This window comes from Sapajus apella, unplaced genomic scaffold, assembly GCF_009761245.1.
Source record: "Sapajus apella isolate SASKATOON/1434 unplaced genomic scaffold, GSC_monkey_1.0 scaffold11, whole genome shotgun sequence".
Taxonomy (NCBI): Eukaryota; Metazoa; Chordata; class Mammalia; order Primates; family Cebidae; genus Sapajus; species Sapajus apella.
Genome location: NW_022436951.1, coordinates 10,168,025 through 10,193,471, shown reverse-complemented (window position 1 = coordinate 10,193,471; position 25,447 = coordinate 10,168,025). Strand labels below are relative to the sequence as shown.

General features: G+C 41.6%; 1 protein-coding gene across 2 annotated transcripts in view; it reads right to left on the bottom strand.

The window, feature by feature from the left end:
• GOLPH3 (golgi phosphoprotein 3) overlaps positions 1-24,983 on the bottom strand; it is a 46,498-nt gene extending 21,515 nt beyond the window's left edge. For both annotated transcript variants that reach the window (XM_032279025.1, XM_032279026.1), the window contains exon 1: positions 24,449-24,983. In XM_032279025.1, the coding sequence (XP_032134916.1) occupies positions 24,449-24,673 (225 nt within the window). In that variant the 5' untranslated portion in view covers positions 24,674-24,983. The remainder of the gene's footprint in view (positions 1-24,448) is intronic.
• Positions 24,984-25,447: the final 464 nt, after the last annotated feature.

Sequence of the window (25,447 nt, the reverse complement as noted above, 5' to 3'; positions counted from 1 at the left end):
TAGAATGGAATGGGGAAGGAGGATTGCAAATTCAGTTACTTAGAATGTATAAAGAACATGACTGAATAAAGAGACCCAGGTATGGAATGCAGCAAGCTGGACAATGTCCTCTTTCATCTATCTGGGGAGGACAACTTAGCCCTTATCAACCGTTGTCATGTGTAAAACATGGGCCTACTCTTGCCACATCTTTTTCAAAAGAGGGCAGAAAAGAACATTTCTGTGTGTTATTTCCCATCTTTGAAAGGATCACAACTCAAGGTTTACTAAACAAAACATACCTGGCAAACCAGTAGGCAACCTCTTAAACTAAACATTTTACAAAACATACTACGTTATATAAACGTTCAGTTACTAGTCAAAATATGCATAAAGTACTCAAAATAGTTTTCATTTTGTTCTTATGCACAAAATATTTCAAATGAAATCACTAAAGCACAACACGGTATTTTCTATATAATGTTGAATTCTGGTGTGGCCAACGTTTTGGAAATGGCTTTCTAATAGGAATACAGGCCAGGTCTACATGGTGGCTCACACCTGTAATTCCAATACTTTGGGTGCCTGAGGCAGTTGGATCATCTGGGTCAGGAGTTCAAGACCAGCCTGACCAACATGGTGAAACTCCATCTGTACTAAAAATACAAAATCAGCTGGCTGTAGTGCACATGCCTGCAATCCTAGATATTTGGGAGGCTGAGGCAGGAGAATCACTTAAACCCAGGAGGCAGAGGTTGGAGTCAGCCAAGATTACGCCATTGCAGTCCAGCCTGTGCAACAAGAGTGAATCTCCATCTCAAAAAAATTAAAAAAAAATTTAAAAAAAAAAGTGATTGTACTAGCCAAATCTAACTGGACCAGGTTGAGGAAATTAAGTCCTCCTCCTGAGTATCTAAACTTGCCATACTGAATCAGTTATATGGGCATGGCACTAGAGCTGTACTGGTTGTGTGGATTCAGAAGCTACTGGCCACTGGGTACAAATGCAGAGAATAAAGGTGACAGAAAGGAAAACAGAAGACATATGCAAAGAAGAAATGAGAGAGAATGCAATGTGAGGCAAACCAAGACATACAGAGAGAGACAGAAAGACACATACACAGAATAGCATGTTTGTTGTTTTAAGCTGCTGTTTTGTTATGCAGTAAGATAATTAATATAGTGGGCGTCCAGGGCTGGCGGAATGGGGGAAGGGAGAGGTAATGGCTAAAGGGTATAAGTTTTCTTTTGGAAGAGATAAAAATATTCTAAAATTGATTATGGTGATGGTTGTACAAATCTGTAAATATATTAAAAATCTTGAATTGTATACTTCAAATGGCTGAATTATATGGCATATGAATTGTATCTCAAAGCTGCTACAAAAAAAGAAATTGTATAAAGTCACTTCTGAAGTCTTACATGAAATTCTGATTATCATAAAAAATTAAGCATCAAAAAGTTCTTGACAAAAATAACTAATGGAGCAGATTAAAAAGACTGGACAAGAAAAAGCATTTACAGGCCGGGCGCGGTGACTGACGCCTGTAATCCCAGCACTTTGGGAGGCAGAGGCGGGTGGATCACGAGGTCAACAGATCGAGACCATCCTGGTCAACACGGTGAAACCCCGTCTCTACTAAAAATACAAAAAATTAGCTGGGCATGGTGGCGCGTGCCTGTAATCCCAGCTACTCAGGAGGCTGAGGCAGGAGAATTGCCTGAACCCAGGAGGCGGAGGTTGCGGTGAGCCGAGATCGCGCCATTGCACTCCAGCCTGGGTAACAAGAGCAAAACTCCGTCTCAAAAAAAAAAAAAAAGAAAAGAAAAAGCATTTACAGATATGAGACTCCTGTTAAAGAAGTAGTAAATCTAGGTTCGATGGCTCAAGCCTGTAATCTCAACACTTTGGGAGGTCAAGCTTGGCAGCTCACCTGAAGTCAGGAGTTTGAGATCAGCCTGGCCAACACGGCAAAACCCCATCTTTACTAAAAATACAAAAATTAGCCAGGCGTGGTGGCATGTGCCTGTAATAATTAGCTACTCAGGAGGCAGAGGCAGGAGAATCGCTTGAACCCAGGAGGCAGAGGTTGCAGTGAGCCACTACACTTCAGCCTAGGCAACAGAGTGAGACTCTGTCTCAAGAAGCAGCAAAAAAAGTAGTAGTAAAACTGCATTTGCTGGTGATATTGCTGGATACCTATAAAAACTGGAGAGTAAATGGAAAAATTATTACAGATACGAGTTTACTAAAGTAGCCAGATTATATAAAATTAAGCATCAGCTTGTCATATGCAAACAAAATATAAATGCTGAAATACTAAAAAGTTAAAATATAACTGAAAAGATCTTTACAATAGCAACAAAAATATCAAGGCAAAACCTATGTGAAAAGTTTAAACCCTCTTGAAAGACTTAAAAATAGACTTGAATAATGGAAAGCTATTTCATTCTTAGATACCAAGTCTCAGCATTATCAATTCTTCCTAACTTAACTTACAAATTTAATATCCCAATAAAAATAGCGACAGACTTTTCCTCGAGCTATACAAGTTAAAAATAAAAGTTCCTAAAGAAAAATAAAAAAGAATAACCAGGAAAATTTGGGAGATAGCAATATGTAGGGAATAGAAATGAAAGCCGTCCTACTAGACACTAAAATAGATTTAAAAGTCTCTAAAATTAAAATGATGTTACACTGGCACGTGAAGAGACAGACCAACAAAATAAAGTCCGGAAACAGACCCAAGAACACGCTGAAATGAAATACGGGTTGAGTATCCCTTATCCAAAATGCTTGTAACTGGAGGTGTTGTAGAGTTAAATTTTTTTTTCACATTTTGGAATATTTGCATTATACCTAAATCCAAAAATCTGAAATCCAAAATGTTTCAATGGGCATTTTCTTTGATTGTCACATTGGTGCTGAAAACGTTTTGGATACTGGAGCACTTCCAATTTCAGATTTTCGGATTTGGGATTCTCAATCTGTATATGATAAAAATGTCATCACAAATCAATGTAACAGGGACAGATGAACATTTTAATCAAACGAGTTGGGACAACTGGAGAGCCATTAGGAAAAACACAAACGGATCAATTCCTCATTATAAATCAATAGAAACTCCAAATGGATCAGAGGCTGAAATGTAAAGTGAAATAATGTAAGTACTGTTAGAGGAAATAGGAGTGTAAACCTTTATAATCTGGGAGTGGAAGAAAAAACTTCCCAGCTAGGGAAATCTAGGAGCAATAAAAGGGACCACATATATTTTTGGTAAAGTTTGCAAGGCAAAATCATATGCAAAATCAGAGGACAAATGACAATTCAGAAAAAGATATTTACAACTTATATCTCAGATAAATCTCTAGTATATACTTAGTTCCTAAAAATTAAGGTTTTTTTTTTGTTTGTTTTTTATTATTATTTTGAGGCCAGGCACAGTGGTGTATACCTGTAATCCCAGCACTTTGGGAGGCCAAGGCAGGAGGATCACCTGGGCCAGGAGTTTCAGACCACTCTGGTAACACAGTGAGAGCCCGTCTCTACAAAAGATGTTTTAAAATGAGCTGGGTGTGATAGCACATGCCTGTAGCAGCTAGAGGCCTCGAGCCTGGGAGGTTGAGGCTGCAATGAGCTATGATTGCACTAACGCACTCTAACCTGACCTGTCTCCAAAAATATATATATTTTTGAAATATTCAATTTTTAAAAAGGTAACAGATAACAAAGTTCATGAAAGAAATGGAAATTACCAAAACATAACAAAAGATGCTTTGTCATTCTTAATAAAAACAATACACATTTAAAATACATGAGACCTAGCAAAAAGAACCCCACCTAATTAAAAAAGACAAAACATATACATATCAACAATGAATTTAAATAAAATGTAGCATATGCATACAAGAAAACATTATTCAGCCTTAAAAATGAAAATTCTGATACAAAGATCTACATAAAATTCTATTACATAGCAACAAAACATAGATGAACTCTGAAGACATCAGGCTAAGTGAAATTTGCCAGTCACAAATAGACAAAATATTCTATGGTTCCACATATATGAAGTACCTAGAATAGTCAAATTCATAGAGACAGTGGTTCCCAGGGGTTGTGGAGAGAAGAGAATAGTAGTTACTATTTAATGGGTAGAGTTTCGGTATGAAATTATAGAGAAGTTCTGCAGAGGGACAGTGTTGCTGACTGCACAATGTGAATCTACTTAATGCCACGAAACTGTACACTTAAAAATGTTTTAAGTGGTAAATTTTATGTTACACATATCTTATCTTTTTTTTTTTTTTTAACTACATGAAATCATACATATCAGGCTGGCAAAAATCCAAAAGCTTGGCTGGATGCAGTGGCTCATGTCTGTAATCCCAACACTTAGGGAGGTCAAAGTGGAGGGATCACTTGAGGTCAGAAGTTCGAGACCAGCCTGGCCAACACGGTGAAACCCTGTGTCTACTGAAAAAAAAAAAAAAAAAAAAAAAAAACTAGCTGGGCATGGTGGCACGTGCCTGTAATCCCAGCTATTTAGGAAGCCGAGGCAGGAGAATCACTTGAATCCAGGATGCCAAGGCTGCAGTGAAATGAGATCACACCATTGCACTCCAACCTGGGCGACAGAGCAAGACTCAGTCTCAAAAAAAAAAAAAAATCCAAATGTTTGACAGCATAGTTAGCAAAGATAAGGGAAACACGCACTTTCATACATTATGATGGGAATGTCAACATGACACTACTTTTACTGAGGGGAATTTGGGGATCTAGAAAAATCACACATACATTTATCCTTTAACTTGACAATTCTACTGCTAAGGTATCTACTCTGAAGAAACAGCTCCATAAATATAAAACAGTATATGCTTATGGTTATTGTGACATTATCTGTAGAAGCAAAAGTCTGAAAACAACCCATAAATCCATCAATAAGTGACTGGATGAATATATTAAGATATATCTACTACAAATGAAATACGATAGAACCATAAAAGATATTTAAGTAATAGTGACAGAGAACAATCTTTAGGATATAACATGTAAAAAGCAAGGTGCAAACAGTGTGCATAGTCCACTACCTTGCGTATGAAGGAGAGGGGCAAGAATATGAAAAAAAAAAATATATATATATATATACACACACACACACATACACACACATGTATAGTTTAGCTAAGAAAATACTGGAAAGATAAACTCCAAACTAACTTTTCAAGGACTACTAACAGGAGGAAGGAAATAACAAGATAGACGAAACAAAGATGGAAATGAAACTTCTGATTATAACTTGCAGTATAATTATATGCACCGAAAAAAAAAAAAAAACTCCTGATTGCACCATTGCACTCCGGCCTAGATGACAAGGGCAAAACTCTGTCTCAAAAAAATACACACACACACACACACACACACACACACACACACACACGAGGGCAAATCCATCTGTTTCCCTGCTCAGAGCTCACGACTGTCCATATCAGATATTTCAAAAACCCATTCTCCCCAAACCTCTGAATGCAGGTCATTTTCAGCTGATGACTTTACAAAAGCAACAAACCAACTAAATAAACTCTATTTCATACATACCCGCTCTTTTGTCTGGCTGGAGTACACAGTCTGCCTAAAGCTAACCCTACCCATTCTCTACTTCCAGATTTACCTTTGCTCACAACTCCTGCCCTCCTAAAATATCTTAAATCTCTAACATATATACTAGCACCTGCCTATTGGCCTTCAAATATTCTCACATTTACAAAAGAGACAGACCCAGACCAACCCTGCCCTATCTCCTTTCCATTCACAGCAGACTCCCTGAAGGTACAGTCAACAAGTCTGTCTCCACTCCTCTTCCCTCCTCCTCCTGCTGTCTCCATAACCTCCCTCCCCTGGCTTCGCTCTGGCAGCTCCTGTTCCAGCTCTGTCACTTTCCTCTTCTGCTATCTGTTCCTTCGCTTCGACAGATTGCTCAGTGGTTTCTTGGCCACTTACACAGATTTCCCAGGTACTTTCACTTGTTTTCAAAAAAGATTCATATAGAAATACATGACAGATAATTAAAAGTCTCCACCTTCTTTTCCCCTTCCATCCCTCACACATTCCCTCTTCAAGATAATCTCCACTAACATTTGGAACGTATCCTTCCAAATCCTTTTTCAAAGTGCACACAGTCAGACTCTGCCATACACTGAGTATCTAGTCTGTTAAAACTGTGCTAAGTATTCAGTGTACATTCTTTCTAATTCTTAGAAAACCTTGTAAAGTAGGCACTATTCTTCCAATTTCACAAGATAATGGAACTGAGGCTCAGGGGACCTGCCACACACTGAGTGGCAAAGCAGGAAATGAAATTAGTCCACCTAGCTCCAAAGCCCTGGCTCTCTTTTTTCTGTCTTACCTTTAAAGCCTGTTTATCTATTTATTTATTTTATTTTTTTTGAGAGAGTCTCGCTCTGTCGCCAGGCTGGAGTGCAGTGGCACGATCTCAACTCACTGTGACTCCCTGGTTCAAGCGATTCTCCTGCCTCAGCCTACCAAGTAGCTGGGATTACAGACAACGCACCACTATGCCCAGCTAATTTTTGTATTTTTAGTACAGACAGGGTTTCACCATGTTGGCCAGAATGCTCTCAATCTCCTGACCTCCTTACTAAAAAAGTAATTATGTGATCCACTGCCCCAGCCCCGAGACCTGTTTGTTTAATTCATGATCTAGGTGTACTTCCTTTCAGCCCCTTGAAAACAGAAGAGGGTACAGGTTGAGTATCCCTGTAATTGGAACCAGAGTGTTTCAGATCCAAGATTTTGGAATATTTGCATATACATAATGAGATACTTTAGGGATGGGACCTGAGTCTAAATACAAAATTCATTTATGTTTCACATATACCTTATACACACAGCCAAAGGTAATTTTATACAATATTTTTTATACAATATTTTAACTAGTCCTGAGCATGAAACAAAGTGTGTCAGGTATGTAATCTTCCACTTGTGACATCATGACAGCACTGAAAAAGTTTCAAATTTTAGAACCATTTAGAATTTCAGATTTTCAGAATGGGGTGCTTGACTGGTATCCTTTTTCTTTCCACACCTGCCGCAGATCACTTCAGAGCAGAACGCACAAAACAAAGTGTGAGCAGACACTCCCTTTCAAGCAAATGAATTTTTAAGGGCTTTTCACTAGTGAAGTTTTTAAAAGTATATTTAACAGCATCTTGTTAGTAAGACCTAACTATAAGTCGTAGTTTTAATTCTTAATGTAAGAAACATGAAGGTTTTATTTAATACGAGAATAACAATTCAGTTTACAAAGCCATTTACCATCTAGGTTCCACAATAACCTAGTAAAATATTATCACCTTTTTACATTTGAAAAATCTGAGGTTTAGAGAAAGAAGCAATGATACCACAAGCCCCAGAGCTGTGACTCTAGATACAGCACTTTTACCACTGCATCACATCGTAAGCATTTTACGTTGAGGACATTTTGACAAGTCCCTATAGAAGTACATAAAATTAAAGCATGTAAGTTTTATATCAACTCACTATAACATTTATTAGATACTGGCCTCTGCATTATTTTCTAAAAGCAAAAAATCATTCCCACTTGGAAGGCTGAGGCACAATGCTGCATAAAGTAAAATCAGTATTTTTTAAATTCTCAAAATAGACTGCGGTTGGAGGATCACTTGAGCCCAGGAGTTCAAGGCTGCAGTAAGCTATGACTGTACAACTGCACTCTAGCCTGGGTGGCACAGTGAGACTCTGGGAAAAAAAAAAATTCTTGGAAGTAATAATTTTTTTTTTTGAGACAGAGTTTTGCTCTGTCGCCAGGTGCCAGGCTAGAGTGCAGTGGTGTGATCTCGGCTCACTGCAACCTCTATCTCTTGGGTTCAAGCAATTCTCCTGCCTCAGCCTCCCGAGTAGCTAGGACTACAGGTGCGCGCCACCACACCCAGCTATATTTGTATTTTTTAGTAGAGAGGGGATTTCACCATGTTGGCCAGGATGGTTTCAATCTCTCAACCTCACGATCCGCCCGCCTCGGCCTCCCAAAGTGCTGGGATTACAGGTGTGAGCCACCACACCACCGCACCTGGCCATAAATATTTTTTAATATATATTTTTATTATTAAAATAAAGACAGGGTCTTGCTGTGTTCCCCAGGCTGGTCTCAAACTCCTGAGCTCAAGCAATCCTTCTGCCTTGGCCTCCCAAAGTGCTGGGATTACAGGCATGAGCCACCAGGCACAGCTGGAAATAATATATTTCAAGAATAATTTTAACTCAATAAATTCTATTGAGTGCCAAAACATTATTAACAAAGTTGATAAAGATGACTAAGATACAAAGGCACAGAATGAAAAGGAAGAAAATAATTACAATTCAATGCGATTATCATAATACTGATATAAATAAAATGGCATTCCCTCACTCATTCTAAAAATATACACAAATACCTGTGCCATGCTAGGCACTGTGCTAGGTGCTAGAGACACAATGTTAAGCAAAAAGGGCATTAAAGCAACTAAGAAGTTAGATCAGGGCCAGGCGTGGTGGCTCACACCTGTAATCCCAGCACTTTAGGAGGCAGAGGTGGGCAGATCAGGAGATCGAGGCCATCCTGGCCAATGTGGTAAAACCTCGTCTCTACTAAAAATACAAAAATTAGCTGGGGGTGGTGGTGCGTGCCTGCAATCCCAGCTACTTGGGAGGCTGAGACAGGAGAATCACTTGACCCAGGGAATTGGAGGTTGCAGTAGGCCAAGATGACGCCACTGTACTCCAGCTGGCAACAGTGAGAACCTGTCTCAAAAAAAAAAAAAAAAAAAAAAAAAAGAAGCTAGATTAAGGTGTTAAGGTGAAGAATCTCACTACACATTAAGAAATAAGTAAGGGGCTGGGTGAGGTGGCTCAAGCCTATAATCTGAGCACTTTGGGAGACCTTTGGGAGGCCAAAGCAGGTGGATCACAAGGTCAAGAGACCAAGAACATCCTGGTCAACATGGTGAAACCCCCTCTCTACTAAAAATACAAAAATTAGCAGCTGGACACGGTGGCGCATGCCTGTAGTTCCAGCTACTCGGGAGGTTGAGGCAGGAGAATTGCCTGAACCCAGGAGGCAGAGGTTGCGGTGAGCCAAGATCCCGCCATTGCACTCCAGCCTGGGTAACAAGAGTGAAACTTCATCTCAAAAAAATAAAAAAAAATAAGGGGATGGACGTGGTGGCTCATACCTGTAATCTCAGCACTTTGGGAGGCCGAGGCAGGCAGATCATGAGATCAGGAGATCAAGACCATACTGGCTAACACGGTGAAATCCCGTCTCTAATAAAAATACAAAAATTAGCAAGACACGGTGGTGCGTGCCTGTAATCCCAGTTATTCGGGAGGCTGAGCCAGGAGAATCGCCTGAATCCGGGAGGCAGAGGTTGCAATGAGCCAAGATCACACCACTGAACTCCAGCCTGGGTGACAGAATAAGTCAGTCTAAAAAAAAAAAAAGAAAGAAAGAAAGAATTGGCAGCCAGGTAGAAAAAGGCAGAGTCTTACCTACAAAGGTCTGCTAACACAAACATGAAGACCTAAAAAAGTAATTATGTTGATTTCCAGACCATTAAAGAGAAAAGTAATGAAGATCCACAATATAACATTTTATAATACATATGGGTCTAATAAGATTATATAACATGTTCTATAATGCAGTCACTACAAATGAGACATCATTCTTCTGATTCCGTCATTTCAATTTTTTTCTATGAGCACATACCACGTAAATCTGTTATTTACTGACTTGGGAAGGTGGTCATTATACGTCAGTAAGAGAAAAAGGGCTACAATTGCAGTCTTAAGATCCTTCCCCCAACCCTCTTTTTAAGTAAAAATGAACAAGGACAAACTCATTTAAAACAAGACTGGAAGAATAATATACCAAGATGTTACTTCCCAGCTTCCTTCACTTGCCTTTCTTCAATCCATTCAGGAGTTGTTGAGACAGGTTCTCACTTTGTCACCCAGGCTAGATGCAGTGGCATGATCACGGCCCACTGCAGACTCGCCCTCCTGAGCTCAAGTGATCATCCCACCTTAGCCTCTGAAGTACCTGGGACTACAAGGATGTACCACCACACTTCGCTTATTTTTTACTTTTTTGTAAAAAACACAGGCTGGTCTCAAAGCCATCTTCCCGCCTCAGCCTCCCATAGTGTTAGAATTATAGGCGTGAGCTACCGCACCTGGCTTTTTTTTAAATGAAAATTGATTGTATTATCTCCAAAAATCCATCAATGGTTTCCCAATGGCACTCAGTATAAAAATACAAAACCCTTAGCCTGACTGGTAAGGCCTGTGCGGTCTGGCCCTCCCTAACACTATCTCATGCCTTTCTCCCAGTCATCCCACTCCTGCCACCTGGACCACCTTTCCATTCCTCAAACAAAAACAAGCTCTTTCTTGCTTCAGGGCATTCAGTATTCAAGACCTACTGCACTCCAGACCTACTGTACTAGGTCTGTCTTCACTGGACTTGGTTCCTACTCATCCTGTGGGTCTCTGCTTAAATACCCTTTCTTTAAACTGTCACTGTGCCCTCCCCAACATACCCCTTCTCACATAGTACCTTCTAATTTTTCTTCATAACTATTACAGTTTGTAATTATGCAAATACATACATACATACATCTATGTTTATATATGCATCTGTCTTCCATAGCACAGTGCCTAGGATATAGCAGACAACAGATGAATGAAAGTAAAATTCTGAAAGAATACAAGTAGAACTATGGGTTTTATTTTATTTTGTAATCTATATTTTCTAAATCTTCTTCTACAATTAGCACAGAGAGCTTGCTAATAATTAAGACAGGATTTCTACCCTACCGGTTCCTCAAACTCAAACTAATAATCTTCTCTCCTAAGTTTCAATGATTGTGATATCCTAATAATTCTTTTTTTTTTTTTTTTTCGAGACAGAATCTCGTTGTGTTGCCCAGGCTGGAGGGCAGCTCACTGCAACCTCCGCCTCCTGGGTTCACGCGATTCTCCTGCCTCAGCCTCTTGAGTAGCTGGGACTACAGGTATGTGACACCATGGCTGGCTAATTTTTGTATTTTTAGTATGAATGGGGTTTCACTATGTTGGCCAGGCTGGTCTCGAACTCCTGACCTTGTGATCCGCCCACCTCAGCCTCCCAAAGTGCTGGGATTACAGGCGTGAGCCACCACGCCCAGCTGAAGTTTTAATAATTCTATTAAAAAATTATCCTTCTGATCAACCCTGTTTGCTCTATCCAAGATCAGGCACCAAATATTACAAGTTCTAACAACCTCAAGCCTACTAACAGCCTTCCTGTCTCCAGTTTTTCCATCTACCAATCCTTTCTACACGCAAAATAGTTTTCTAAGCCAGGGCACAGTGGTTCACATCTGTAATCCCAGCACTTTGAGAGACCAAAACAGTCAAACTGCTTGAGCCCAGGAGTTTGAGACCATCCTGGGCAACATGATGAAGCCCCGTCTCTGCAAAAAAAACACAAAAATTAGCCAAGCATGATGGTACATGCCTGTAGTCCCACTATTCAGAGGCTGAGACGGGAGGACCGTTTGAGCCTGGGAAGCAGAGGCTGCAGGGATGGTGCCACTGCACTCCAGCCTGGGGTGACAGAGTGAGATCCTGTCTCAAAAAAAAATAAATAAATAAAAAATAAGCCGGGCACGGTGGCTCACACCTGTACTCCCAGCACTTTGGGACGATAAGGCAGATGGATCACTTGAGCTCGAGAGCTCGAGACCAGCCTGACCAACATGGAGAAACTCCATCACTACTAAAAATACAAAATTAGCCGGAAGTGGTGTTGCATGCCTGTAACCCCAGCTCCTAGGGAGGATGAGGCAAGAGAATCACTAAACCTGGGAGGCAGAGGATGTGGTGAGCTGAGATCACGCCATTGCACTCCAGCCTGGGCAACAAGAGCAAAACTCCATCTCAAAAAAATAAACTTACAGCTTTCCTTCTATTCTTTTATATGTACCCATCATGATTAAGACTATAGAGACTGCAAAAGGAAGCCATACTTGTATAATGTTTCTAGCCCAGTACTCTGACACTGCCCAGATCATAAAGGACCCTCAACTATTTGAGTACAAGCAGATGAAGAAGAAATGAATGGATAGGTGGGTGGATGGATAAGCAGAACATCGTTAAGTCCAAATTTTATAAATTTCTAAATGTTTCCCGTATCTTGTGAAAATCATTAAAATGTATGTAAAAACAATTTTATAATTCAAAATTCATAGAAGCCCCTTAAAAGAATATTTGTGATAATCAAATAGAAGTTAATCCTGAAACTAATTTCTAGTCAGCTTCAAAACTGCCTTGTGATTAGAATTCCCCGGCAGGTTCTGTTCCAAGCCCTGGCTCCCCTACTCCCCTAGAATAGAATGCCCACACTTACATAAATTTTGCAATGTCCAGCTCCACTGCCCTCTGCTCCTTTTCCTCCCTGGAAAAGTCTCAGCCTAAATTACTACTTCCTCTGAACTGAACATTTAAGTTTCTACTCCCTACCTGGCTCTTAAGACAGTACTACTGGATACTGTAATTCTAATTCTCACTTCTCATCTCCCCACCATTGGACTATAAACTTGAGGAGGCTAGGGCTTTACATGTTACTTTTTATTTCTAAACTCATTGAACAAAAAGCTCTGCACAAGGTATAATCTTACAGTTCAAGGCAATTTTGCTAATTATTGTTCCCACATCTTTCCCTACTCTCAAGCCCCTTGGGGATGAGGCCTTAGTAGTCAAAGGACCCTACAGTGAGGGGGAAATGAAAAGTGATCAAAGTAATAGAGAGGCAAGAGGAAAAAAAACTTAAAAGAAATTTTTAAAAAAGGAAAGGGTCAGGAGTTACTGACTTCTCCAAGAGACCCAGTCCTATCACCTTCAGTGAAGATCCTGGCCGTGAAGTCAGGTAGCGTCCCTTCCCCTTAAAAATAGGGAACCATCAGAAAGAGGAGGTGAGGCTGGGCGCAGTGCCTCAAGCCTGTAATCCCAGCACTTTGGGAGGCCAAGGTGGGAGGATCGCTTAAGTCCGGGAGTTTGAGACCAACTTGGCCAATACAGCAAAACCCTATCTCTACAAAAAATACAAAAATTAGCCAGGTGCGGTGGTGCACGCCTGTAGTCCTGGCTACTTGGGAGGCGAAGGTGGGAGGATCACCTGAGCCCAGCAAGTTTGAGGCTGCAGTGAGCAGAGATCATACCACTGGACTCCAGCCTGGGTGACGGAACAGATTTTTTAAAAAAAAAAAAAAAAAAAAAAAAAAAGGAAGGGGGTGAGAATATGGAAAGGTGGAGAGAACAGGTGATCACCAGAGCTGGAAGAGGTCAAGGTCTTTCAAGTTTTCTAACTTGGAGGATCAAGGTGTAATGAAACTTAATACTTATTGTGTACCAATTACCAGGCACTTTATATGTGCTATTTTATTTGTCACTAGAGTCATTTATCATTTTGGCGGCTTGAAGGCTACTGGTATCTCTGGAGGCTAAGCAGTAAAAGAGGAATCAATCATGGAATCAACCCCAAGAATTCTTTAAGGAAGACTCTAGGCTTGACCTAAAAATCAGAAGTCAAGTGGTACTTCAGGTTTCCAGATTTCCCAAACCAGTTTGGCTAGGAATTACAAAGAGAAAACTGACCAGAGGTTCAGAACAAAGGCAGAGATAAACACAGCTACTATGGGCCCATACAAATTTTTAAAAATAATTTTTTTTTTTGAGACGGTGTCTTGTCCATCAACCCAGGCTGGAGTGCAGTGGCGTGATCTCGGCTCACTGCAACCTCCGCTTCCCGGGTTCAAGCGATTCTCCTGCCTTAGCCTCCTGAGTAGATAGGACTACAGGTGTATACCACAATGCCCAGCTAATTTTTGTATTTTTAGTAGAGATGGGGTTTCACCATATTGGTCAGGCTGGTCTTGAACTCCTGACCTTGTGATCCGCCCACCTTGGCCTCACAGTGTGAGCCACCGCACCTGGTCAAAAATTTAAATTAAAAAAAAAAAAAGGCATAGATGAGCATCTGAATTTGAGTAAAATGTTCAGTAAGTCCAGCATATAAAGTGCAAGAGAGTCAAGAAATAGTAAAAATAATGGAAATATTAAATACTTGTCAAGACCACTATAAACTTTAATTTACTTCTCTAGGCTAGGTAAATTACCCATTTACTAAAAATACAAAAATTAGCTGGGCATAGTGGCATGTGCCTATAATCCCAGCTACTTGGGAGGCTGAGACACAAGGATTGCTTGAACCTCGAAGGTGGAGGTTGCAGTAAGCTGAGATCATGCCACTGCACACCAGCTTATGCAACAGAGGGAGACTTAGTCTGGAAAAAAAAAAATGTATTATTTTTAGTTTGTAACCCCAGCATCTAGCAAAGGGAATGGCACAGAGAAGGTCTTCAATACTTGGATTAAACGTAACATATGAATACTAAATAACCTCTGCTTTTATTTTAGCTAACACAGTACAGACAAAAATTAAATGGCATATTCCATTCAGTGACTGAACTGAAAATTAAGTTCTTAAGTGTTATTTCTGAGGTTATTTTGTTAATATGGTATAAAACTGTTTAGCATTTCGGGTTAAGAAACTGGAACTAGAAAAATGAAACCAGAGTAAAAATAACCATTAGCAACGTTTATATACAGTTCCTTAATTTCTAGTCTGTCCCAGATGGTAGTGGTGGAGGAATACAAAGTTTGCCTATATATTATCAACAAAAATAACTTTTACCTTAAAATTTTAACTCATAAGTTCCTACATGCAGTTTAGTATGCTAAAATTGTTCCCCTTCCTACTGAACTACAAGCCAAATTCTACTGCAATAAAAATTCCTATCAAAGAAAAAGATTTTTGGCTGGGCGCTGTGGCTCACGCCTATAATCTACCGCACTTTGGGAGGTCGAGGCGGGCGAATCACCTGAGGTCGGGGGTTTGAGACCAGCCTGACCAACATGGCAAAACCTGTCTTTACTAAAAATACAAAATAAGCCAGGCATGGTGGCACATGCCTGTAATCCCAGCTACTAGGGAGGCTGAGGCATGGGAATTGCTTCAACCCAGGAGGCAGAGGTTGTGGTAAGTCGAGATCTCGACATTGCACTCCAGCCTGGACAACAAGAGTAAACTCCATCTCAAAAAAAAAAAAAAAAAAAAAATTTCAACCTCAACTAAGCATAAGTTTAGAATTTTCTTTTTTTTTTGAGACGGAGTTTCACTCTTGTTACCCAGGCTGGAGTGCAATGGCGCGATCTCGGCTCACCGCAACCTCCGCCTCCTGGGTTCAGGCAATTCTCCTGCCTCAGCCTCCTGAGTAGCTGGGATTACAGGCAGGCACCACCATGCCCAGCTAATTTTTTTTTTGTATTTTTAGTAGAGACGGGGTTTCACCGTGTTGACCAGGATGGTCTCAATCTCTTGACCTCGTGATCCACCCGCCTCGGCCTCCCAAAGTGCTGGGATTACAGGCTTGAGCCACCGCGCCCAGCCTAGTTTAGAATTTTCAATAGTGACTTATTTCGATGTTTCTCACCCTTTATTTCATCACTGTTCCCTTAAGAAGTATTTTCAGATTTTTTTCAATTACCTTTTCCCCCATGAAATCTTAATATGATGGAATATACTATACATTTGTTTGTACACTGTAAGTGTACCTTTTTATACATAAAAATCACTTAAGTAAATTTATTAAGTAAATTTAATAAGTAAAGCTACTTTAATAATATTAATTTACTTAATAAAGTAAATTATGTTTTTTGTTTTCTCAGACAGTCTTGCTCTGTTGCCCAGGCTGGAGTACGGTGGCGTGATCTATGCTCACTGCAACCTCCACCTCCTGGGTTGATGCGATTTCCCTGCCTCAACCCTCCTGAGTGCATTTCAGGTGCATACCACCCCACCTGGCTAATTTCTGTATTTTTAGTAGAGCCAGGTTTTCACCATGTTGCCCAAGCTGGTTGTGAACTCCTAGCCTGAGATGATCCACCGGCCTCAGCCTCCCAAAGTGTTTGGATTACAGGTGGGAGTCTCTGTGCCCCGCCAGGGTTAAGTAAGTTACATATTCTTAATGTGAATAATGTCAATGTACTGAGTGACTGCCAAATGCCAGGCTGAAATATTTGACATCAAAAAATTATACAACAGGCCAGGCGCTGTGGCTCTTGCCTGTAATCCCAGCACTTTGGGAGGCTGAGGCAGGCAGATCACCTGAGGTCCTGAGTTTGAGACCGGCCTGGACAACATGGTGAAACCCTGCCTCTACTAAAAATACAGAAAGTATCCGTGCATAGTGGTGAACACCTGTCATCCCAGCTACTCAGAAGGTTGAGGCAGGAGAATCGCTTGAACACAGGTGGCGAAGGTTGCAGTGAACATAGATGGCACCACTGCACTTCAGCCTGGGGTCAGAACGAGACTCTGAAAAATTCTAGAACAGCAACATAATTTAAGTTTTGTAGTTTACTACATAAGCTTTGATACACAGAACTAAAATGACATGAACTTGAAGACAGACACATTCTTCAAAGCATCTGTACTTAGTAAAGGGCCTCTCACAGAGCATGTGCTCAATAAACATTTGATGAATAGATGGAAACTTAGAATCCTAGATGTGTGGTAATCTTACACTGCTTCTAAAAGTCATTTAGCAAGATGAGTGCCTCTAGCCAGGTCACCGAATTGTGGACTTCGTATCTCAAATCACTTAAAATTCAACTTGCTACAACCCTGGAAACCTGGAATTTTCTGTAGTTTATTTTCAGGAAGAAAAAAAAAAAAAGATGAACACGTCAAGCTAAAACAAACAGTTCCTGTTCAATAATTTTTAATCTTCCTGATTCACTAAATGCTTTGAGTATCTAATGAAAGCTCAGCCCTCTTTCCCCAAGCACACACACATACAACTGCAGAGTATTCACAGAGTTTCTAAGCTCCATCTGTTGACTCCAATTTAAGAACTTTTCCATTAAAGGAATATGTAAACCAAATACAATGCATTCAGTTTAAAAATAAATTATTTTTTTGTTTAAAATGTTATTCTTAAAAGTTACCAGAAACATCCTTTCTGGCAATACACTGTACTTTAACATTAGTTGTGCTTTTTTTTTTTTTTTTTTTTTTTTTTTCCAGATGAGAAGTTTACCAAACAGGAAGAGAAACAGCCTATCTTCTAAATATATCTGTAATACCTAAGTCAAAAAACCCAAAATGTACTGGATTACATTGTAATACTGCATAATGCAACTGAAACAGGTTGCAGTCTTCCCAGCTTTGGTAAGAGAAACCCAAAGTCACAAACACCAATTTTAAAATAAAGCCAGGTTTCCACCTTTGGCACTTGTCAGCACACTTAATAAAAAGCAGAAGCATGGCGGGGCATAGTGGTCATGGCTGTAATCCCTGCACTCTGGGAGGCCAAGGCAGGCAGATCACTTTAGGTCAGGAGGTCGAGACCAGCCTGACCAACATGGTGAAACCCCTCCTTTACTAAAAATGCAAAAATTGGCCAGGCATGGTAGTGGACGCCACCCATGAGGCAGGAGAATTGCTTGAACCCCGGAGGCAGAGGTTGCAGTGAGCCAAGCACTCCAGCCTGGGCAACAAGAGCAAGACTCCGTCTCACAACAATGACGATAAAATCCTCTAAACAAAGACTATGGCATACTTTGATACTATATAATCTGATTAACGGCATTAGAAAAGTTATACTGTCAGAAAGTGGGGGAGATTTGCAAAGATATAAAATAGTGTACAGCCAAGAGTTTAACATGACATACATAACAGAACAAGCATAATGCCTGATGCCTCCAAGGTCTTTAAGATTTACATGTAAGCTGATGTTATAAAAGTGTATTTCTTTAAATATCAGAAATATCGCCCAACTATTTCAAAATCTCATCAAAATAACTTCAAAATACAATTAGTTTTGTTTTGTTTTGTTTTGTTTTCAGACGGAGTTTTGCCCTTGTCTCCCAGGCTGGAGTGTAGTGGCGAGATCTTGGCTCACTGCAACCTCCGCCTTTCAGGTTCAAGTGATTCTCCTGCCTCAGCCTCCCAAGTAGCTGGGATTACAGGTGCTTGCCACCACACTCAGCTAATTTTTGTATTTTTAGTACAGACCAGGCTTCACCATGTTGGCCAGGCTGGTCTGGAACTCCTGACCTAGGTGATCCAGCCACCACAGCCTCCCAAAGCACTGAGATTACAGGCATGAGCCACCGCGCCCCGCCCTCAAAATACAGTTCCAAAAGGTAAATTCAAATGCTTCATACAAGAACTCTCAGGTAGTCCAAAATTAATAAATATTAATATAACTTATGAGTTAGAGAATATTTTGACCATATTGTAAACGAATCCCAAAGCACTGAAAAATAATTTTAACAGTATAAAATCTTGTTGAAAAGGTATCAGCAGGCCAGGTGTGGTGGCTCACACCTAAAACCCCAGCACTTTGGGAAGTCAAGGCAGGAAGATTGCTTGAAGCCAGAAGTTCAAGACTGGGCAACATACTGAGATCTACAAAAAATTTTTTTTAATTAGCTGGGCATGATAATGTGTGCCTATCGTCCTAGCTACTCAGGAGACTGAGGAGGGAGGACTGCTTGAGCTCAGGTGGTTGAAGCTGCCTTGAGCCATGATCACACCACTACACTCCAGGCTGGATGACAAAGCTAGGCTGTTTCAAAAGAAAAAAAGTACAATAAAATGGTCTAATGAACTTCAAAAACTAATGTTTGAGATCCTGTGTAATTTCATACCTGTGTTTAAACATCTGAAAAAAATAGATAAAAATTTACTTTTCGGCTGGGCACAGTGGCTCACACCTGTAATTCCAGCACTTTGGGAGACTGAGGCAGGAGGATCACAAGGTCAGGAGATCGAGATCATGTTGGCCAACATGGGGAATTCCCGACTCTACTAAAAATACAAAAATCAGCTGGATGTTGTGGTGCATGCCTATAATCCCAGCTACTCGAAGGCTGAGGCAGGAGAATCACTTGAACCTGGGAGTAGGAGGTTGCAGTGAGCCGAAATCATGCCACTGCACTCCAGCCTGCTGACAAGAGTGAGATTCCATCTAAAAAAAAAAGAAAAAAAAAAAAAAATTCAAACCTTTCAAAAATAAGAAGGGAATATTTGTATTAGAAATCACAAAATTCATTAAAAACTCAGAAGCCTTCATAATATTTTAAATTACTAAAACTCAGCACATCTGTAAATTCAGAATACTTGTTGAATGAATTACTCATTTACATATTTGATATGTAAAGATGGTGGACATCACTGCATGTATATAAAGGAAAATAGGCTGGGTGCGGTGGCTCAAACCTGTAATCCCAGCACTTTGGGAGGCCAAAGTGGGTGGATCACGAGGTCAGGAATTCAAGACCAGCCTGACCAATATGGTGAAACCCCATCTCTAATAAAAATACAAAAATTAGCTGGGCATTGTGGTACACACCTGTAGTCCTATCTACTCAGGAGGCTGAGGCAGGAGAATCACTTGAACCCGGAAAGCAGAGGCTGTCGTGAGCCAAGATCATGCCAATGCACTCCAGCCTGGGTGACAGAGCGGGACTCCATCTCAAAAAAAGTGTTAAGTTATACATCTTGATCAGTATTATACTTCAAAATAGTGACCTTGAGAACCTTATTCCAAAAATGGAACACATCTTTGGAGCCTGTGTAAAAGTCACATGAAAGTCAGTTCCATCATTTTATTTAAACTTAATTATTTTACCCCATTACATGTTATTTACCTCATGCACCTACCTATTTTTCAAGATGTAGAGTTAAGTTACTGTATTACAGTTCTTGTCTATAAGCATTAGAAACATTAGTAACTGACTCTATCTTTAAAAAGCAACTTTACTGGAAGGCTGCTGAAACTCGCAAAACTGAAAGATGACTGGAAAATCAGGCTGGAAAAAAACAGTGCCCACCGACCAGAGAAAGCAGCTCAAAGAACCATGCCAAAGAACAGTCTGATCCACACACTGACATTATTCTGGAAAGGTCTCCAAAAAACCCTACATCTTAGAGAAAACATTTGATTGGACAAGTCTGGCTGCACAACAAAACAGTAAGGGAGTAATATGCTTCAAGAGTGCATCGTGGTAATCACAACACTTTGGGAGGCTGAGGAGGGAGGATCACTTGAGGCCAGGAGTTCGAGGCTACAGTGAGCTATTATCTCACCACTGTACTCCATCCTAGCAACAGAGCAAAATCTGTCTTCTGGGGGGAAAAAAAAAGACCAGGCACAGTGGCTCATGCCTGTAATACCAGCACTTTGAGAGGCTGAAGCAGGAAGATAACTTGAGCACAGGAGTTCAAGACCAGCCTGAGCAATGTGGCTAAACCCTTGTCTTTACAAAAAATAAAAAAAATTAGCCAGGCGTGGTGGTGTGTGCCTGTGGTCCTAGTTCCTCAGGAGGCTGAGGCAGGAGGAGGATCACTTGAGCCAAGGAGGTTGAGGCTGCAGTGGGCCGAGATCACAGTACTGCACTCCAGCCCGGATAACAGAGCAAGACCCTGTCTCCAAATTATACTTGGCCACTGAAAATAATTAAATCTAACCTTAAAAAACTAAGATTTGCCAGCAATGAAGACATTCAAACATATATCAGTTATTTCTGGTAATTCTCAATAAAGCATCCTGAAAATATTCTACTGAAGGCATCTATGGAATAAACACATACTGAAAGGGAAATACCTGCACTTTGCTGCCCCTCTCCCTCAAACACAGGGGCAATTAGAGAAATACTGCTAATTATTTGGCAGTTGAATTTAGGTGTAAAGTATATGCCATCCTTTCTGCCACCTTTGAAGAATTACTTAAATACCTATGCACTAGTTCTCTGCCCAAGTGAGCATCAAAATCCTCTGAGGGGCCTAGGCATCCCTGTTTTATAAACACAAAAATAAATATCATCGGTTAAAAAAAAAAAAAAATCTGAAATGTGTAAAGAGAAAAAAAAAAAATCAATCACAATGACTTTAGACTCACCCTTAACAGGTAATCTGAAGCCAGACCATCTGTTTATTCGAAAACTGAAAGTTCTGTTCAGTAAAAAGAAGAGGGGGACTTGACTCAGAATATGTCAATTTTTAAAATATTATAAACATGTTAAAAATACACTGGCAAGACAATAAGAACAAAGAACAACCTCACACAATATGGATGAATCTCATGTTTAACAAAAATCAGAAACAAAGTACAAAAAATGAGGAAAAATTAATCTATGCTGAATTCTAATATTAAGCCAGTGGTTACCCTTGAGGAATGGGTAGTGACTGGAAAGAAATTCAAGCAGAGGGCTAGAGCTTCTGTGTCTTGCCCTAGACGCTGGTTTAACAGGTATATTTGGTTTGTGAAACTTCATCACCTTTTATGTACACTTTTCTCCTGGTTTATTATTCTCCAACAGAAAAATTTTTTAAAGCCAACACATGTAAATTACTAAGTCTGTTTTTTCTTTCAAAAATCAAAGAAAGGTCGGGCACAGCAGCTGAGGCCTGTAATCCCAGCACTTTGGGAGGCAGAGGTGGGCGGATTACTTGAGCTCAGGAGTTCAAGACAAGCCTGGCCAACGTGGTGAAACCTCATCTCTACTAAAAATACAAAATTCAGCTGGGTATGGTGGTGCACCTGTAATCCCAGCTACTGAATCCCAGTTATTCGGGAGGCTAGGGAATCACTTGAACCTGGGAGTGGGAGGTTGCAGTGAGCCGAGATCGAGCCACTGCTGTCCAGCCTGGATGACAGAGCGAGACTCAGTCTCAAAAAAAAAAAAAGTAAATTAATTTCACCATTTAGCAATTTCTTAAAATTTTTTTATTGTTTTGATTTCAGATAAGGTTATTAGCTCACATATATATATATATTAAATATTTACAACATTAATGACTTGCCTGAAATCAGGAAGAAATGCTCACGATCAGCTAGCAAACGTTGGACCTAAGCCATGACTAGCAAACTATAGTGAGTGACTCTTGACGCAAAATAAACAGGACACATGGTTTCAATTACCTTCCAAAGAACTTTAAATTGTCTCAATTATGTGAGTACTGTTAAACTTCAACAAATTATTTAGATTATCTTCCTGAAAATCAATCACTGAAAAACATGTTAATAATAGGATTTAGCTTAAACATTTAGAGCAAGGGTATCCAATCATTTGGCTTCCCTGGGCCACAATGGAAGAACTGTCTTAGGCCACACATAAAATACACTAACACTAGCAATAGTTGATGAGCTTTAAAAAAAAATTGCAAAAAAACCTCAATGTTTTAAAAAAGTTTATCGATTTGTGTTGGGCCACGTTCAAAGCCATCCTGGGTCACATGTGACCCACGGATTGGACAAGCTTGATTTAGAGTAACATGAACTTGAAAAAACAAATAGGTACTTTCTCACTCTAATTTCAGTGTGACTCGGAACACCAAAAGCTAGTTTTTTTTTTAAGTTTTTGTTTTCCATCAAGTTTTATCCACACAGAAAAGTCTCAAAAACTGTAAACCAAAATGTTCACTCAGGAATATGTTTTAATTGTGTTTTTGTATTTTCTAAATGTCTACAATAATGTTACTTTTGTCCAAAAAAAATCTTTATGGCCCGCGTAGTGGCTCACACCTGTAATCCCAGCACTTTGGGAGGCCAAGGCAAGTGGATCACTTGAGGTCAGGAGTTGGAGAGCAGCCTGACAAGGTGAAACCCCCTCTGTACTCAAAATACAAAAATTAGCTGGGTGTGGTAGCGCGCGCCTGTAATCCAAGCTACCCCGAAGGGTGAGGCAGAAGAATCGCTTGAACCCAGGAAGGGTAGACTGAAGTGAGCCCAGATGGCGTCATGGCACTCCAGCCTGGGCAACAGAGCGAGACAAAGAAAGAAAAGAAAAAAAAAGACAAATGTTTATAATTAAGATTCCAAATTGTGAAGCCTAAAGTTGAATATTTTCTAAAAATTACATTACTAGGACACTATACACCTAGTTTACTTTTTCATCCAAAGAACAAGGAATTTCACATACAGCCTGCTTTAACATCACAACTCAATCATTAAACAGGTTCAGCGCCCCTTTCAGTCAAAGGAACCATCAACCTTTTTCAAGATTACTGTTATTAAAACCTCAGAAATGGGAAACAAAGACACAGCAGATGCCCTAGACATAACAAACTAACCTTCAGTTCATCAGATTTTTAAACATGAAGGGTCCATAAACAGTCCATATAAACTCGCCTATACCTAATAAGTTTCAGCGACGTAGAAAGATTACGTTGTTTTGTAAAACTTTTTTTGCCCACCTTCCTGAATTTAGAAAACTTTCTTAAACTCAAAACACAACACCGTATCCGACTCTAAAAACGTGCTATAATTTCCAAGCAGAGATAAAACAAGCTCTGGGAACACCTCATCATACATAATTCAGAGAATATTCATTTATCTGACGGTATTGCAGGTGTCTGTCTAAAAAAATCATTTTTGTAGACAAATATAACAAATGTAGCAAAACATTAATTATAAAATCTAGAAAGAGTATGTATGTGTATGTATCTAGCACTTTTTCAACTTTTCTGTGTGTGAAAATTTTGGATACTCAAGTGAAAACAAACGCTTTCAAAGTCAGAATACAAAGAAATATTTATTGCAACTTCAACACACCTGAAGCTTCGAGGGCTTCCATCAACTCACAAACCTACATTTCAAGCACACCATGAAAAAGCCCTTTCTAAAGACGGCAAAACTTTGAGATTAATCAACTGATAAAATATAAAAGCGATACTAAAAATAATCTCTCACCCAATGCAAGTTCACCTAGAAAATCATTTACCAGGAGGTTTCAGGAGAATTTTGATTTAACTTTACTTAGTAAGAGCTTTTCCATTACCACTTTGCCTACATTTTTCGTAATTCCCAACAGCACACTTTAACTCAAGAAGAAAAAATTCCCCAGCAAGCAGATCCGGGCACTCCTCCCAGGTCCTAAAACCTGCAAAAATCCGAGAGTTCGTGGCGCTAGCGGCTCCAAGTGTTTCGGTTTCCCGGGCCGTCTCCGGGTTGGATTTGCACCCTGGGGTCTACATGGGTTAAAAACGCGGAAAAAGGCGACGGAGAAATACAAACTGCCAGGGTGTCGAAATGAAAGGAGCGACTGTAAGGAGAAATCCCAGGCCCCTCTACTGGGAAGATCTGGAAAGCACCCGCCGCGCAGGGGGCCAACTAACTCCTACACTGCTCGGGGTCAGCTGAGAGCCACCGCGCGCGGGCTCCGGAGCTAGGAGGGCAAGTGCGCGGGCCGGAAGCGTCGGGCGCTCACCTGGCACCTACCTGGAGCTCACCTGGCGCCCGGGCCCCGCGCCGCTGCCCCCCGCCCTGCCCGCCGCGCCCGCACCTCGCGGTCCTTGAGGCCCAGCAGGAGCACCTCCTCCATCAGGGTCAGCCGCGTTTCCTTGGAGTCGCCCTTGTCGTCGTCGTCCTGCTCGTCGCGACGGCTCTGAGCGTCGTCCTCGCCGCTGCTGGCGCCGCCGCCTGCCGCCCGCTCCTTGTCGGCAGCGTTGCGGGAGGCCTCGGTGCGTCGCTGCACCAGGCCCGAGCTGCGCTGGGTCAGCGAGGTCATGGCTCCGGCCGAGGCGCCAAGCCGGGCCGAGAGGGACGCGGGACCGACCGGGTCGCCCTCCTCCTTCCCCCGCGGCCTCCGACCCGGGTTTCCGGGTTAAATTCGGACACCCGGGCGACGTCCGTCGGCAGCGGGACCGGGGCCAGTCATGAGGAGACAGGTCAGGGCGAAGAGGGCTGACTGAGCGTCGGCGGGGCAGGAAAGGGCGCCTGTCTGCCAGCGGCTGCGGCCCCCGAAACAGCCCGAGCTCCGAAGCGGAGGCGGCGACGGCGCCTTTCCAATATGGCGGCCCCGGCTGACGTCACCGGAGGATGTGGCAGAGTCGGCGCGGCAGCGGGGTGGGCAGGAGGCGCCGGAAGCGGCGGGAGGGGACCCGGCGGCCGGAGATCCGCCGCTGCTGCGGCTGCCGCCTACACCCTTGCCGGCCCTCGGTGCTTGTCTTTTCCTCAGCGTTCCTGCGCCCCCTGACCTGCAGTTTTGCTCCCGCGACTTGCCCTCTCTCCTTCCGCTCCCCGTTTCCCCCTCACTATCCGGGGCTGGAATCTGAACCTGGCGGGTCCCCCACCCCCACGAGTCGGAGGAGCAGAGACCACGCGAAGGTGGACCCCGCTCAGCCTTCAGCTGCCCTCCGCGCCCCAGACACCGCTGTCTTCGGAGGCGGCAGCGTGACCGGGTCCCGTTCGGACTCGGGTCCGCACGACCGGCGGGAAGTACTTGGCCCGCCACTGCTGGGCGAGGAGGGGCGCGCTCTCTGCGGGGACTCCCTAACCCTTT